Source organism: Hippopotamus amphibius, chromosome 6 (genome assembly GCF_030028045.1).
Source record: "Hippopotamus amphibius kiboko isolate mHipAmp2 chromosome 6, mHipAmp2.hap2, whole genome shotgun sequence".
Lineage (NCBI taxonomy): Eukaryota > Metazoa > Chordata > Mammalia > Artiodactyla > Hippopotamidae > Hippopotamus > Hippopotamus amphibius.
In genome coordinates this window covers 128,272,336-128,289,636 of record NC_080191.1, presented here as the reverse complement: position 1 = coordinate 128,289,636, position 17,301 = coordinate 128,272,336, and the positions used below count along the sequence as shown (strand labels likewise).

Genomic DNA, 17,301 nt, shown 5'->3' with positions numbered 1-17,301 from the left:
TAGATAGATTGTCCAGAAATAAAGACTCATTTGTATGACTTGCAAACTCTACCATAATGAATTTAATTTCAGTTTTGCCAGATTTTTCTAAGCACTGTATTCTCATTGGAAGAGTTCAGCTCATACCTCTCAATGCAGAGATTCTTGGACTAGGAATATCTTGAGGAGTCTTTGTATCATATAGCACCTGACACGTGGAGGCACTTAAATCTTTGGTAGTGCTTCATGTACTTGAAGATCATAGCAACCCAATTTTTCCACCAGTCCAAATAATTATAGCTTATGTTATCTTCAGAAATCATTCTATCATCTAACAGTTTACAATTTTAGGTAAATGCTCAGGTTCTTCTTAAGCTCTTCTAGTAGCGAGCCTCCAAGTTTGTCCCCCATCCATTCTTGCCTCCAGATTTCCATACCCTGTGTACTCATTCACACTCTTACTGAATAGGGCTGACCTGTGTAACCAATAGGATATTGTGGAAATAAAGGAAGGTGATCTTGACGGTTAAAAGCCACTGCAGCTTCTGGCCAATTAAACCTCTAAAGTTTCTTCTTGTCATGGTCTTCGCTCTTGTTTTCTTCAACAGAATGATTTCTGAGTACTCCAGTTTTAAAAGGTCATTTTAGATCATACCCTTCACTAGCTTGCCATCCTGGCAACCTAGAATCACTTATATGTTTAATAAATATGCTTTATGCTTCTATCATTTTAAGGCATAGATAAAAATGCTACAAGAAGCACAGACATATAAATACTACCAATTGTAAAATAGTCAGTGGAAAGTTGTTGTATAACAAAGGGAGTCCAACTCGAGGATGGAAGATGCCTTAGAGGACTCAGGCGGGGAGGATGGGGGGGACTCGAGGGGCGGGAGTCAAGGAAGGGAGGGAATATGGGCATATGTATATAAAAACAGTTGAACTTGGTGTACCCCTCCCCCCCCAAAAAAATCATATGTAAAAAAAAAAAAAAATGCTACAAGACATTGGGTCTGGTACCGATTCTAATAGTCCTGAAAGATTACTGAGTATGTTTAGAGACTGACAATGAACCTATGATGATTTTAAGGCTGCAATATTCTAAAATTTGAATACCCACTTAACAGAGAGATGAAATGCAGGTGACAGATTAATTTGATCTCCCTTTCCTCCATCTATCAGATCAGATCCATCACCATCACTGGAGAACACTGGATGTAGATCTCTCTAGGTATCTAGAAACCAACTTTTAAAGAATATATTTCAGTGTCAAGTTTTACACTGGTTTTTAAAACACAAATTCTACAAATTACGAAAAATTCCCTAATACTTTTTCTTCAAGGGGAGTGGGTGCCCTTAATTTAATTAGACAACCAAGATATGTCAATAAGTCTTTATTTTTCATACAAGGTGCCACTGCAGGGAACCACCCACACTGCCGTTTTCGGATATACAGAACTGAACAAAAGCATTTTAGCATGCCGCCTTACTGTACATAGAAAACTGGTGAACATCTTCAGACACTAAGACTAGGAAATAAAATGGGTTAACACCATTTGTTGATATGTTTATGAATCACTCAGCAGTGTTATTACAGGCTGTCTTTACCTGAAAGCAGAATTACATCACTCTGGCAGCCTCTGGGCAATTCTAAAATGCAGGTCTAGAGAAGGGTACAACAAGCAAGCAAGAGACAGGTGCCGTGTCCCATTCTGAAGGGGGACTGATTTGGAGCCTGGCTTGGCACATTTCAAGACTTGATGCAGCCATCTTAACAGCTTAAGATTGAGTTTCCCTTGCCACATATGTTGGCAATCAGCATAACTGAGAATTTCTGAAATATAAGCCAAGGGTTAAAAAGCAGAGCTGTCGTTCATATAACAGTATGGCTACTTAACAACTTTTGCCCAGTTCTCACCAGCTGTCCTGCAAAAACCCCACACCTGATGAATTTTAGTGAAAGCCTCTAGCAACTGTAACAGACTTTTCTTAACCCAGCTTTAGATACTAAGTATCAGAAATAAGTGCCTGTGAAGTGGATGTGTCCAGGGGAAAATGGCAGTGTTTCTACTGGAGGTAAGTGTCAAGTTTCCTTTTGATGTTGTCAAAGGAATCTGCTCCCATGTAATCAGCCTGGCCCTGTTCCCACCGCTCCTTCCGTTCTTCTGAGGATACAAAAGGCTGTGCCGTAGCTGGGATCTCCCCAAGGGACAGCTGTGATACGGCTCCTGAGACATTTTCCTAGAGAGGAGAGAATAATTAAAGACACCTTTCAGAGCTGAAAGTCAGACCATTTTAAAGAATGCAATAAATTGAAGAAGGTGAGAAAAACCAGGATGAATTATCATGCAACGTAGCAAAAAACGAAAAGTATTACATGAAACAAAACAAAGACACAGAAATACAAGGATCATATGATTTTTTACCTAACAAAATGAAGACTTCTTGACTCAGTGAAAACATTGGGAGAACAAATTAATTGGGTAGGGTTAATGTTTAAGTTCTGCATACCTTTCTACAGAAGCCACAAGAGAAAGCCAGTGTATAGACCAAGTCTGAAAGCTGCAACAGTTCATTAGAAAGCGTAAGATGGATGGACAAGGGAACACAGGTCTCACGATAAGTTCTTGATCTGTGTGGGCTCAGAAAGGTTGAGAACTTAAACAAAATGATGCCTCAGAGGCTACGCTTCAGAAAGAACCTGAGCAGAGAGCCGCACCACACACACAGCTGTCACATTATAAAAGCGAGAGCTAAACAGTTTGAGGTTACACAGCAAATTTATCTTCCTGTTCAAGCTTATTACCAAGTAGTATCTATTCCTGTAGCTTCTGTTAATTTGCTTAGTTTTGAATGAGTCTTCATTTCCCATCTTCACCTTCCCTTGGTTCATAAACCCTCAGTCCTTGGGTTGTGGAAGGAACAAGGTAAATGTGCAGGAAATGGAGCAAAGCTACTCTGCATTAACTTTGATTCTCGTTACATACAAGTAGGCAATTAACTTCAACAGTATCATAAAAGAACATCAAAGTTAGCCTTCAGAAACCTCTCAGGTGTGATAGTACTGGAAATCTTAGCAGAGAAAAAGGAAGGCAAGTGAATACATACAGGTATTGCTTCTAATAGAGAAAATGGTAGAACAAAATGTTTGATTACCTGTTTTTGTCGCTCTATATGTGTGTAAGTATATATGTATGTATTTAAATATCCTGGAATTCCAAGGTATTTAGGTGGATTCCATGGGATTATATTAGAGCTGAGGCAACATAAGTCCTTCCCTCAGATTGGTCCTGCCTCTGCCTTCCACCTGCCACAGGAATGCGTTATGTAGCCTCTTGCAGAGTCCTCTGCTCACAATGCTTCCATAAGGGTCACCGTCTCTCAGACCTGGATGTGAGTCCCAGGTCTGCTATTGACTAGCCTGTTACATAACTAAGAGAAGTTATGTAACTTCTTTAAGCCTCAGTTAATTTTAATACATAAAAATGAGATCTTTACAAAAATAATACTTACTTGAAAGAGTGGTTATAAGGGTTAAATAAGAAGAGAGAACTTTTCTTAAGCACTTACTATGTACCAGGCAATGTTCCAAGTACTGTATAAGTATTATTTCATGATCCATATAAAGCAATTATAAGGATGTAATGTAAGAATGTAAGTGTTATTTTTCCCTTTCTCCTTTTAATATGTTGGCACAAGTGCTCATAAGTGAAATGGCTAAAATCTATACCATAGCAAAGAGAAGGATCTCTTATAACCTTATAGTCTCTTATAATTATATCAAGGTAATTAACTGATCTGTTACACTTGATTATAATTCACCCATCCAGTTTTGTTCTTTACATCTTAATATGTAACATAAAAGTTTAATTTCTCATCCTCTTTCAATTCTTCCAAAAGAACAAACCTCAGAGGAAGACCTTTAAAGTCAGAAAAAATGTTAAGCAGATTGTTACTGTAAATGTTAATATGTCATCTTCCTCTTACAAAGAGATTTATTTTTCAAGATCTTATATAACCAGAGGAGTAAAACATGGGAAATCAAAATAATCCTAGAAAAGTATTTGTAGTATGTTCATGTTATTGTAATTTTCACTTGAAATATATTCTACTATATAGATGGAAAAAATAAAACAGGTATATTTAAATATTTGCAGTTTCTAAAACACGAAATGGGGGATTCTGTTTTTGTAAACCACTACTGTATGAATAATCTTAAAATCTTAGGACAATGGGCTAAGAATTTTATAGTTAGAACATACGATATAAAATCAATCAATCTATCTATCTATCTAAACCTCTAAAAATATTTCTTGTGCTCCCACGTCTAATGAAATTTGCCACAAAATCTACTTCTGCTTTAATCTTTGCTGGTAATATTTCTCCCCTCTAAGACAGACTGTTTTCCTTCCAAAGTCTTACATATCTCTTTGTTCAAAATACCACTAAATATTCCATCTCTACTAGTATACCAAGTTTTAAAAAAATATAGCATTAAATTACCTGAAAGAAAAAAACAACCTACCACATGTACGTATGAGCGGGTGTCTTTGACAAGGCCAAACTGCTGAAGCAGAGGTAAAACGCTGGTAGTGAAGATGTCCCACCACAGGCTGAGAAACTCTGGATGAGTCATATTGGGATCATGGGACTCACTTCTGACACTTTTTGTTTGAGGATCGTAAGTGTAATTCCACGGTTTGATTCGACCTAGGAAATGCACAACTTTGGCATTTGCACCGAATCTGCCAAGTGAACACAAGTTGAAACAGTTAGTGGATTCTGAGCACTGACAGTGCAGCTTCTACCCTGCAGTAGTGGCTGGAAAAACAGTTGAGTTCACTGAAAAAAATTTCAGACCTACTTCTAAAATTATTCAATTGTACGTTAAATATACACAAAAATCCCAAAGTAGCAGTGGATCAGTGCAACAACCTAACACTGAACCACCGTGGATAGAGAAGATACAACCACTTGGAAAACCATTTGATATTACCTAGTAAAGCTGAACCCAGAAGGAAGCTCCGCTCCTAGGCACATACCCTAAAGAAACTCTTACACCTGTGCAACAGGAGGCATAATCAAAATGTTCACAGCAGCAGCACTGTTTGAAATAGTCAAACTGGAAACAACCAAAATGAGCACACATTAGGTTAGATTACTGTTCAGCAAGTGTTCACTTCTTTTCCCAGTCTCTACAGGGGAGTACACTTTCCTGCCTCACTGATATTGGCGTGTTTGCATGACTTGCTTTCGCCAATGAAATGTGGGCAGACGTGACAATGTGCCTTAAAAAAGCATTGCTTGTTTCTGTTCGACCTCCCTAAAAAGCTACAACTTCTGCCAGCAGAAGGATGTGCCCTGGGTAGCCTGCTGATTTCAGAAGAATGAGATAATCACAACAGATGTGGATCAAACCTATGGCCTGGCTCCAAACTCAGCTGAGATGATCAGAGCTGTCCTGGACTACTCACTAACGTATCAGCAAGAAATACATGTTCCAAAAGGAAGAGGGGAATAGCGAGTGCCCCAGGAGTTCAGAGGCAAGAAGGTCACTGAGAGCTAAGATCAGTGGGGCAGGAGGTGCTGAGATAGTGGATAGGACTTAAAACTTGTCCAACAGATAGGAGCCGGGTAGCTGGTGCTGATACAGGGAATTCTAGGCAGTGGGATGCAAGTATCAGGTGAGCATGTGTGCCAGATCGAGTGTCCTCCAGTCAGAGCCAAAGAGGAAGCTTTGATAGGGAAAGGTAAAATGGGACAGATCCTTGGGTGCTGGGCTCGTGTCAGACATTAAGTGGAGTTATCCTATAGGCAACTGAAATATCTGAACATGATGTACAGATCAAAACAATGCAAACTCTATTCACGTAAGCTTCCTTATCTCCTAAAGGTATTTTGTTTTTTATCTTGTTATCATTATCTGACAGCTTACTATGTTTGGGGCCCAAATTCTTTCAGGACACATTTGGGAATAATAATAGTCCTGCCAGGTAAGTTTTACTAATGTGTTAAATGGAGGCTCTTTAGAGGCTAAGTGAGTTGCCCAGAGCCATATGGCTATTTAGTGGCAAAGATGGGATTCGGCACAGTTTTGCCCCCTCTTAAGCCTAAGCTCCTACCATCCTACCATGCTGCTACTCCAAAACCATGCACGAAAAAGAGAGCTTACTGTAAACTTCCTCCTAAGGATAACTAACTATCCTCCGTGCATTTCTTCTGAGGATGAAGTGGATACTTGACATCCCCAAGCTTACTCTTTATTTTATTCTCATGCTATATTTTACATGCACACACATACGTGGGCACATATACACACAAGAACTCTCAACGTTATCCTTAAAAGGATAAATCATAATGCTCAAATAGATAGGGCTATCAATTAAATAAGCAACTGTTCACGTGTAAGGCACTATACTATGGTCAGTGTGCAGCCCTAAGAGGCTTTATCCAGACATGGAGATGAGTCATCTACATAAAAATAGGAAACAATAGCACAAGCAAGGCAACAAGTCAGGGCCAGGAGGGCAGTGCTGACATTAAGGGCTATGGACATTCCAAAGCAATTACTATAGGAGGGGGTTTTCAGAAGAGGCTTCAGACAAGGCCTGAGAAAGATGCGCAGGAGTAAGAGAAATGCCTTCAACAACTGTTCTAACGATGATGGGGGAACCCATCCCAGAGGCCTGATATTTATGTGCTGGGGGGCAGGGGACGGGTGGGGACAACAGGCACTGCCTCATCCTAGTGGTGCACGTAAGCCTAAAACCAGAACAGAGCACACATGAAAGAGGAGGTGCCCCTTCCACCTCCTCAAACATCCACTCCTCCTGCCCTGACTTCCCTGCCTGGAGCAACAGCACCAGTAATAGCACCAGTGAGTCTCAACCCATGACCTGCCGAGCCTAATTTAAACATCACATGCAGTCATCACATGAGGGACATGAGAGGTAGGAACACTAATTAAAATAAAATTAAGACATGAATATAGCGTGAACTTTACTCCTTTCCAGCCCACTCTCCTGACAGTTCACAACTGCTTAAAGCAGTAGTCCTCGGAATAGCTGACCTATATTGAGTGCTCACATGTCTCAGGTGCTGGTTAACACCTGTGCAGTTTACCCCAGTTATTCTCCAAAAACAACTATGTGAGGAAACCAAGGCGGGAAGACGTTAACTGGTCTAGGATCATATGGCTGGTGAGAGAGAGGGCTGGGATTCCATCCAAGCAGTTGGGCTCCAGAGCCAAGGTTCTCAACCACAACTAGAATGTACTTGTAAGACACGCCCAGAATTATAAGGACATCATCTGAGAGTGTCATCTGTTACTCCATGGATTAACAGATGGTCAATATCAAAGTTGGAAATGAGCCCTGGAAATACCCCCAATATAGTCAAGGACAGAACAGCAGAAAGAAATTAATAGGAAAGAAAGCTACAAAGCAAGCAACTTAGCACTGTCTGAAGACTGTTCTCAGAAGGATACAGTGTGCACAAAATTTAGGGGGAAAGGGAGAAAACAAGAGCAAGAAACGGATGGTGCTTCGTAGGACCCATAACTGGACTGTGCTGGACAGCGTCTAAAGGCCTTCCCAGCACCTCACCCCATGAACTGGGCCTTCAGAGCACATGCAGAGGAAGGGCACAGCAGTCCAATCCACAGCAGGATGCCACTGCAAAGCAGCAGACACACCTGCACTGCAAGACAGCCCCGTCTCTGCGGGAGGCAGGAGTGGACAGCTCAGCCCCCAGCTCTGTGCCTCGGGGTGGCTCAGGGGGCTCTGCTACCTCCCATGGCCTCATGCCGGCTGGATTCCTCGCCACACGGCCCATGGCCTTCGCCTTGCATGTCAACAGGAACACTACTGGGGACAGTCCACACCCTGCATTTCAATGTGGCTCGAGCCTGGGCTCCACCTTCATGAATCCATGACGCCTAAGTGTTTCTTTAATGCTAAATCATTATTACCTTCCGTGGCCAGGGGAAGGACCCCCTTTCTCAAATTACCTGCTTTACCTAATTCCACCCTAACAACATACAAAATTCTATCCACTGGACAGTCCTTTCACAGACAGAGCAATCTCGGTTTTAAGAAAGTTCTTGATAAGTCTGTTAGAGGTAGAAACCGAGATCTTAAAGGGTCCTAAATGTGGGTGGAACTGCCCTTTCTGCTCAAAGGCAAGGAATTCCTTGGGTGCCAGTAAGATGGGAGGAGGGTGGGGAGGGTTAACAGGTGAGCAGAATTGTGGAAGGCTGCACAGTGTGATATACCCTCCCAACAGCTACCCAAATTCCAGCAACAAAACAAATCGCAAAATGCACAACGTGAGAGATTTCTTGAAAGCATGACTGGGTCCAGGGTATTGAGGGACAGACCGGGAAGACCCCACGAGGATTCAGGAGGGTGATGGCAGAGAGGAAGTAAGGAAGGTGCTGGGGCTTACAGGCATCATGCAGAGCCTTCAGATGTCCTGGGTTCAGGCTACCGTCGGCCCTATTTCTTCACAGTAGGGAACAGGAACTCGTGTTTTAGGTGTTGAGGTATTACTTTAACCTAAGTGCCATCTACCTGACAGATCTGTGGGAATGATTAGGGGTGGGAGAAAAACAAGTTTCAGAGCAAGGACGCTTTATGAGAAGAGCAGGCCTGGTGAGTCACTGAACGTGAAGGTTTTGGTCAGCCCAAGGGCCCGTTGAGGGCAGGAAGAAAGGCAGCTGCTGAGTGGGAAACATGGGGCTCAAATAGAAAGATGGGAGGGACTTGACAGTTGTGCAAAAGGTAGTCACCCACAAGGATGTTCCTGGAAATCACCTAAGGCTGCCCTGGGCTCCATACAAGGGGCAGCCTTATTAGGCCTAACACTGGCTGCCACATATGAAGGTTTGAGTTATATAGTTCATATAACTATGCTGTCACTGTACAAACAGAAGGGTGTTTATTTATACAACAAAGTAGCCTGAACAGCCTGCTCCATTAGCTTTCATAATAAAACACTTTGCAAAAAAGATGAACAGAAGGACTCAGTTTTTGTATCTAGAGTTTCCATGAAACTAGATAGAGATTTCATGTAATTATTTTTGTCACAACCATGTTCCCTGAGGAGTGTTTTCAAAAATCATTTTCTATCATTTTAATCAATTTACTCTTCAATCATTTACAAAAAATACAAAATAACCACATCCAAATGAAATAAGAGCACAGGTCACAAGTAAAAGGGAAAATTACTTCTTGCTTAATAATCTAGCCTAAATGCAAACTGGGGGGAGGATGTTTCTTAGAGACGGTAGCCCAGGATATTTTCCTGGTGGTCTCTCTCTCTCTCTCTCACCAAAGGCAGCAAACAGGTTCAAGAGTCAGAATTTATGTCACCTTTTTAGTCAAATGCAAAATAGCCGATGAACAAGAAGGGGAAATGCTGATGTCAGAAGATCAAGTTCAACTGACCTCGTCTCAGAGCAAGGATAACCAGAAGATTCACTGACTCACTGCCTGATTTATCCACCAAATCTTAACAGCCAGGAAAAAAAAAAAAAAGAGTTGGGTACGTATCACAATTGTCTCTAAATTACTGAGAGTCATTCATTCTGACCCACTAATGGGGATTTGTCTCAGCTTGCACACATCTCTTAAAATAAGTATTCTAATTTTAACTTGATAAAATCTCAAAAGTGACGTCCAGATCACAAGACATAGTTTGAACCCAAGCCAGCAATAATACTGCTTATGTTAGCCGTTAAAATAATCCCTGTGACCCGGTGTTACCAAAAGATCAGATAGAATTTTCATGACTAGTTTAGCAGTTGAGAAATGCAGCCGGTAACGTGTGGATGAGACCACAGAACTGGTCAGAGCAGAAAAGGAACTAATCCACGACAGTGCACACAGGAGGAATTTCAGTTCTCACAAAGCTCTTTGTGTGCAATGTTTAATCAGGTACCAAGGAAGAGAAAGCAGCACTGCTGGTGTGAGCCTTCCCTGGGAAACGTGGCAGCCGTGCCAACCATCCTCAGCCCATTTCAGTGACTCACGTCCTCTGGTCCGTGGCCCCTCACTCTCATACCTTCTCAGGCTCCCTCTTACACACAAACCCTTCCCCACAGCCAATCAACCACCTCTCCTCTCTCATCAAAACACTCCTCCTCTTACCCACTCACAGTCTAAATCAAGAGCCATAAACCCAAGCACCCAAAGGGTAGGCTGGTCATGCAGAGAGTAGACCTGGTGACAGGGGTCCGAGGGGAGAGTGCTTGTCCCATCACCAGAAGACAGCTGCTACCCAGCAACAGACAACTGCGGCCACCAGGGACCCATCCGATTTTTCCTCGCCTTTCAAGCTAAATAACCCTCCAATTGTGTCCTGGAAATCAGAATAACATCACTAGTCAAACCCAGACTTTAATAACCCCAACTTGAACCTAGTCAACTATGCCACCTACCAGGCTGGCCTCTTGTCACAAAGTAGCAGGGAAAGCCCCATGATGCCAGGCCACCAGGGAACTTTCCCGGGGGTAGCGTGCCATTCTTAGTCTCTCCTGGCTGACTTCTCGCTCATTCATTCATTCAACCAAAAAAATACAGCCACCTACCTGCATGTGTGCCCACACAATCATCCCAGCTCTTATCTGAAGCCAACCTCTCCACCTGTGCACTGGGATGCAACCCCTTTCACCTACTCAAGGATGTCACTCAGCAAGTCTCCCTCCAGATTTCTGCATTATTAGTGCTCTCTTCCTCCCTCCTTGATCGTTCCCATCAATACACAAACGTGCAGTAACTTCTCCCATCTTTAAAAGACAACCACCACCACCCCCTCTCTTGATCCTACCTCCCCATCCAGCTACCAACCCATTTCTCTTCTCCCCTTTAACGAAAATGCTTCAGAAGAGTCCCAAGTCTCCATTCTCTTGGACCCGCGGCAATCAGGCTTTCTCTACCACCACTCCACCAGGTGTTCCCCTGCCAAAGTCACCGGTGACCTCCACATTCTAGGTTCAGGGCCATTTCTCAGCTGTCCTCTTACCTGATCTATCACAGCACCTGACACAGATAGATTGCTCCCCCATCCTGAAACGTTTTCTTTGGTTGGCTTGCGCAACACCTCACTTTGCTGGGTTTCCTCCTGCTTGCTGCTCTCAGTCTCTTGTTCCTGTTGCTCCACATTTTCCTGTCCCAGGGCTCAGTCTCCAGGACTCTTTTCTATCATAACCACTCTCCTGGTTATATCATCTTGTCTCACAGCTATAAATATCACTTATATGCTGACACTCCCATAGCTGTGTCTCCCCTGACCTCTCTCCTGGTCTCCCAACTCCTGTAGCTACTTACCTCTTCCACATTTTCACTAGGATGTGTAATACACACCTCAGACTTAATGCACCTGCTGCATCTCTGGTCAGTCTCTGCCCCCACGAACCTGCTTTGCTCCCCGTCTTCCCCATCCTGGGAAGTGGCAGCTCCTTTATTCCACCTGCTTAGGTCCCACGCTAGTAACAATCATCTCTGACGTTCTTCTCCCACATCCCACCAAAGATCTGATTTTTTCAAAAGAGCTTAGAAATTTGCATTTCATGTGAAATTCCCTCATTTTTAAGCATTAACAACTGAAGAAATAAAGAAAACTATGTAAGGAAGACAAAACCTATCTGTGGGACAAATACAGTCTGCAGCCCACAAGCTTGAGACCTCTGACAAGGGTGCATCTTCCACTCAATCCCCACGCTCTTCCCCTCCCACCAGCTCCCTCTCCTGCTGAGATGGCATTTCCCAGTCAGACTCCTGCCCGTGAGATGTCACCCCTCGTGCCCTCTGTGCCTAATATAAGAGCAGCCTCTGAAGGCTGGGATGGGTCTGATGTGGAAGTTTCCCCCTTCATGGTGAGCACCCAGGTAGGGCAGCAGAATAGGCAGCAGCAGTAAGATCTGAGGATAGATGAGTTGATAAATGCTTAGAGGTGAAGTCAGAATGATCCAATAGCCATGCTAAGAAATGGGGCGCCTGGGGCCCAATTGGTGTGACTGACACCCAGAAAGAAGACATCTCTGTAACCACAACTTGATTCTTTAACACTCAAACCATGACGGAATGCAATCACCCTGCAACTGTCAGGTTGATTAGGCTACAGCCCCCTTATTCAACAAGCAGAACGTGGGGCACCCTCCACATGCTCCAGGCTGAATGAACGCTGAGTGGACCAAACAATGGCTGAAGAAACGAGAGCGACACAAAACTACAGCTCTTCAGGGTTTTAGGTGAAGATGTAGGAGTGTGAAAAGAAATGAACACAGAAAGTCTATGGCTTCAACGGCAACAGTCCCAGGGAGAGCTGGAGCCAAGGGCCTCTCAGGGACCAAGGAAAAACCACCAAATCAGAAATACACAAGAACAACAGAAAGCAGGACACTAAAGGTTCAATTTTACTCTGGGAAAATACTGATTTTAAAAGGTTTGATAAGGTCTTAGTGAATAAGCAACGTGTCCGAAAGAAATGACGGACGTGAACAGCCTCAGGAACATTTAAAGCAGTAAGCAAATGGAAAGAAATACTTTGGGTTTCCAGATCTAGTTTCTTAGATTATACCAGGCCAGGTCTCAGACTGTATTTAAACTCAAGTAAAAGGGTAATTTAAAATATTTATTTGGAAATTATTTGGTAAATCTAGCTCTGCAGTCAATCAATTTGACCAATTAATTTGTATGGCAGTTTGAAGCAATACCGGAGAATTCTTTATCTCTGCTTTAGGCCCATTTTATACAGCATGATATGATATAAACAGCTTTTAGTCAGTGGACCTAATAGAAAAATGGAACTAAACGGCTGATTTTAAAAAGACTAATGAGATTTTTGTCCAGCATTATGCACAAGCCACATTCTATGCTGTGTGGATAAAACAGGCCCTCTAGATGGAGAAAAAACAAAGAAATGAATATTAACCAAGAGCCTGCTATCTCCCAAATATTATGCTAGGCACTTTCAGAAATATTATTAAGAAATGCATTTATGAGCTTCTTTCTCAACACATATATTACAAATTAACTGAAAAGTTACTAAGCCAAGCATTTTAGTTCTCAAATTATGCTGTGTTAAACAGGGTCTTCTATTATAGAAAACAGTACTAATTTTGTTTTTCAGAAGATATGTTTGCAAAGTGGTAAAACTAGTAAGTGTGTTTCCTTTGTGTTTTGTTCTGTCCAAATGGTATGTAGAGAAAGGCTTTAAATACGCTACCTCCATGGCTCAAATTCATGTTAAGTTTGATTCACGTTAGTCCATCTTTTAGCAGAAACTTCACATAACAGCAAAAGGCTATGCTGGCCAAAGATATGCAAGGTGGTGAGATGCTGCCTTGGAAACCTCATGGCACATGGCTGCTAGGAGCTGGTGAGACAAAGTCTCGACTCCTTCTTCCATGAAGCCTCTAAACCACTCCTTGGTCTCATCGTACCTGCCACCACCTGTCCTGTCCTGGGAAAGGCCGGCACACCACAGAGCCACTGGATTAGGAAGCCACAAAGGTTATCCTGAGCCCAACAGTGGGGCTTTGAATTCACACTGACGTCCCAGCAGTGCACAGGGCCCTTGGTCAGGTAGCGATGGCAACCCAAATGTTCATGACCATCTAATTCAACTTAAAAATTTTGGACCACAGTTTTATATTCAAACAAAAAAGAAATGTAACTGTCCGCCTTTTCAGTCCTTCCCAATTGTAATAAAAATGTAAGGAAAAATGTCTCTGGAGACAGATATCTGCAAGAAAAACAAAAGCATTCTTTGGCAAAGGCAAGGGAAAATGAGTTCTGTGATCTGGTTTCCACATTCCTAAATAGGCAGCAATGGGGTGATGCCACAGCACTCTTTGAGAAGCCTCATCACTAAACTGCAGAGCTGACACCCCCCAGGGTGAGCTGCACAGAGGCAGCATTAACTCCCGTCAAACCACACGCCAGCTGACGTCTAGCTAATGATGCAGTTGCTCCTAACCTCCCAGTGCGTCATCTACACTACAGTTATGGCAATACACCAAGCGGATTTCCAAAATTAGCACTCACTTCTTGAGCCAGGAAGAAGAAGCCATCCTAACCATTTTGGTAATTTAGATCCCAAACCATTTTTCTGGGAAATTCTTTTAGGAGATATAAAAATAACTAATTGGGTTCCTGAGAGAGGGGGCCGAGGTTCCAGCAAAGAAGTCTTATCTTGCCCCGCCCCAGCCCCCACAAAATAACTTAACTCTGCTCCACCTGCTTCTCCTTCTTTGTCAAAATAAAATAAATGCAAGCAGGGGCTTTAGTGACAGTGTGCTATCACTAAAGGCACAACATGTTCAACTTTGGTAGTGACGTGAAAATCAGAGGGACTCCCAATGAACCACAGTGGCAACGGGGCCACATTACACGAAATACACGAAACTTCAAACTCTTTGTTGACGCTGTTTGGGAACTGAGCCCAACAGGGAGGATGTCAGATTCACACCCCCCCCACCCCGCCCCGACACAGTCATCTCAGGACACAAGCTCACTGTGCAGACTTGAGTGGAATGGCGGGTAGAATTGCTCACACCACTAATGAATCTTTCTCCTTTGCACGCTCACCTTTTAGCGTGCTCAGCTGCATCTAGTCAATTAAATTAAGCAACTGCCCTCTTAGAGATCAATTCAGTTCAGGTCAAGCTACCATGGTCTGCAGGAACACTGTTCAAACTGGCAGGGTTAGTTATGAGGCAATAAGGATCATAAAGAATCAGGCCCATAGAGAATATTACACTTAGTGAAGTCAGACAGAGAAAGACAAATACTCTGTTATCACTCACATGTGGAATCTACAAAATAATACAAATGAATCTATATCCAAAAGAGAAACAGACTCACAGACATAGAAAACAAACTTATAGTTACCAAAGAGGAAAGGGAGGGGGAAGGACAAATTAGGAATGTAGTATTAACAGATACAAACTACCATACTTCAAAAAGATAAGCAACCAGGATATAATGTATAGCACAGGGAATTACACTCAGTGTCTTGTAATGACCTATACTGGAACATAATCTGAAAAAAAAATAACTGAATCACTTCGCTGTACATACAAAACTTTAAAAAATAGAAAGAAAAAGAATCAGGTCCATACTTCCAAGGCCAAGGCCTAGAGGTGAAAACGATGCTGCCCCTGCTCCACCCCTTGACAGTGAATCCCATTCTGTTTACTTTACTCACACCACTGGTATGTTTGAGAGTCTGCCTGTTTTGTTCTAGAAAGGGAAGAGAATCAAGAGGCTGTAATATGTCAAAGACATATGCCAAGAGAACAGGGAGGAAAGAACACAAGATACTTGTAATCTTTATCTGGGGGAGGCTGACAGAGTCTGCCCGGAAAAGAACAGAAAAGGAAACATTTCTGCCACAAAAAGCCAGGCATGCTTGTTACGGTGGGGCAAGACTTCGGGCGGGGCAAGACTTCGGGCGAGGACTTGGGATAATGAAATACAAGGAGTGAGAGGCCCTTTGTTTTCTGCTCACTCAGGAGTGCGGGTGCAGGATGGAGATTGGAGAGCCCAGCCCAACTCAGTGAACAGCATCACTGCTCATGGCCATGTCTCAGGATCAATCTGACAGCTTGGCCTCCACTCACAAAACCCTGAATCATCTTCTTGGATCCACACAAGTGAGTCAGAGGCTACAGAACAGGGCCAGGCCCAGGTGAGACAAGCACTATAACTAGGCTGTGTTCTTTGCTGAATTAGAAATGCAAGAACAGTGTGAAATAAGCACGTTGCCAAAACAACAAACGTCCACCAAGCATTTTATGTGTATGAACTCGCTTCATCCTGACAGCCCGACGAAGGAGGTGTTATTTCCCTCCTCATTTTGCATAGAGCAGACCTGAGGCCCAGAGCCTAAGCCACAAGGTAGGGAAATGGCAGAGTGAGGACCACACCCTGCCTCTCCGGCTGAGAGATCACTCGTATTGCTGGACCACCTCCCAGAAAGGACCCATCACTTGCTATATACTAAATGTTAAGAGTAGGCCAGACCCTCTTCCTACCTCCTCACATGACTGCCTCCCTTAGTGCCCATAATAACCTCTGGAGGACACTGAGGCAGAGAGTTCAATGACAAGCCCAACTTCCACTAAACCGCAAGTTCATTAACAAGTCACCACCCAGGAAGTGGCTTCTCCAGGATGTGAACTGAGGTAGGCCAGCTCCACAGCCTTGCTCTTGACCATGACAACACACTGCTGCTTGCACCTTGTGTCATCCCCACCACGACCACAGAGGGAGCTGTTCACACCCTCGTTTTAGAGAACCCAGGCTCAGCAGGTGGCATGAGGCAGGAGCTGAGTTTGTGCTCAGTCAGCGTTCTTGCCCATGACATATCGATGATTCATCAGAGGGCCAGGCACCCCGGGAACCGATGGGAGCCTTTTCCCACAGGCAGCTAAGTGCCCTCTGGGTTACTCCAAACACAAAAGTGATGCGTAACATCAAGGCCTCTCCCCATTACAGCCAGATTTCTTCCCTCAAAGTCTCCACCTGTTATTGCCCTCAGAACGACAATGAGGCACCTCCAAAATCTTAAATCCCACCCCCCTGCCCTCCCCCTCCCCCACGACAGTTAAACCCTTTGTACTTACGCTTTAAATGCTGGGAGGTAGGAGTATATTGAAACGCTGCTTAGGTTATAAATAAATGGCAGGTGTTTTCTGATATCTGTTGTTGCCCAGCTGCTAAAAAATGTGTTCAGTAAACCCTGGTCCCCACCTGAAAAAAAAAAATGTATTACAGTCACAGACTTCAAGGACAGGTCAACAATTTTATAGGAATACATAACTGGGCCTTTACAAATAGGTACTAGTTCCGTTTTTTGTTTTTGTTTTTTTTTTTGGCCATGCCACGCAGCTTGTGGGATTTTAGTTCCCTGACCAGGGATTGAACCCAAGCCCTCAGCAGTGAGAACATGGAGTCCTAACCACTGGACCACCAGGGGATTCCCACTAATTCCATTTTTAAAGTAATAAATTCCATGTCAGGCCTCCTAAGGACATTTTAGGGAGTGGCCATTTCCTTGGGTTAATTCATTAATTGAGCACATACTGACTGAGCAGCTATTACGTGCCAGACACTGCACCAGGCACTGGAGAGTGAACTGTGAGCAGAGACATGGTCATCATCTCTGTAACAGTCTGGGTGGGGTGGGGTAGGGGTGAGAGGCACTGCTATCAGCAAACCAAGAGTCGTCAACACCATCACAAATGGGTGTGAGGGCAGTGAGGGACAGTACTGGGTGTTACGAGGCATGTGCAAGTGGCTTGAGACCTGGTCTGAT

The 17,301-nt window shown here is 43.4% G+C and overlaps 1 protein-coding gene across 3 annotated transcripts in view; it reads right to left on the bottom strand.

Moving 5' to 3' along the window:
• Positions 1-1,357: 1,357 nt before the first annotated feature.
• GYG1 (glycogenin 1) overlaps positions 1,358-17,301 on the bottom strand; it is a 41,638-nt gene continuing 25,694 nt past the window's right edge. For all 3 annotated transcript variants that reach the window (XM_057738880.1, XM_057738881.1, XM_057738879.1), the window contains 3 exons: positions 16,610-16,736; positions 4,505-4,724; positions 1,358-2,220 (listed from right to left, as the gene is read on the bottom strand). In XM_057738880.1, coding sequence (XP_057594863.1) covers positions 2,047-2,220; positions 4,505-4,724; positions 16,610-16,736 — 521 coding nt within the window. In that variant the 3' untranslated portion in view covers positions 1,358-2,046. The remainder of the gene's footprint in view (positions 2,221-4,504; positions 4,725-16,609; positions 16,737-17,301) is intronic.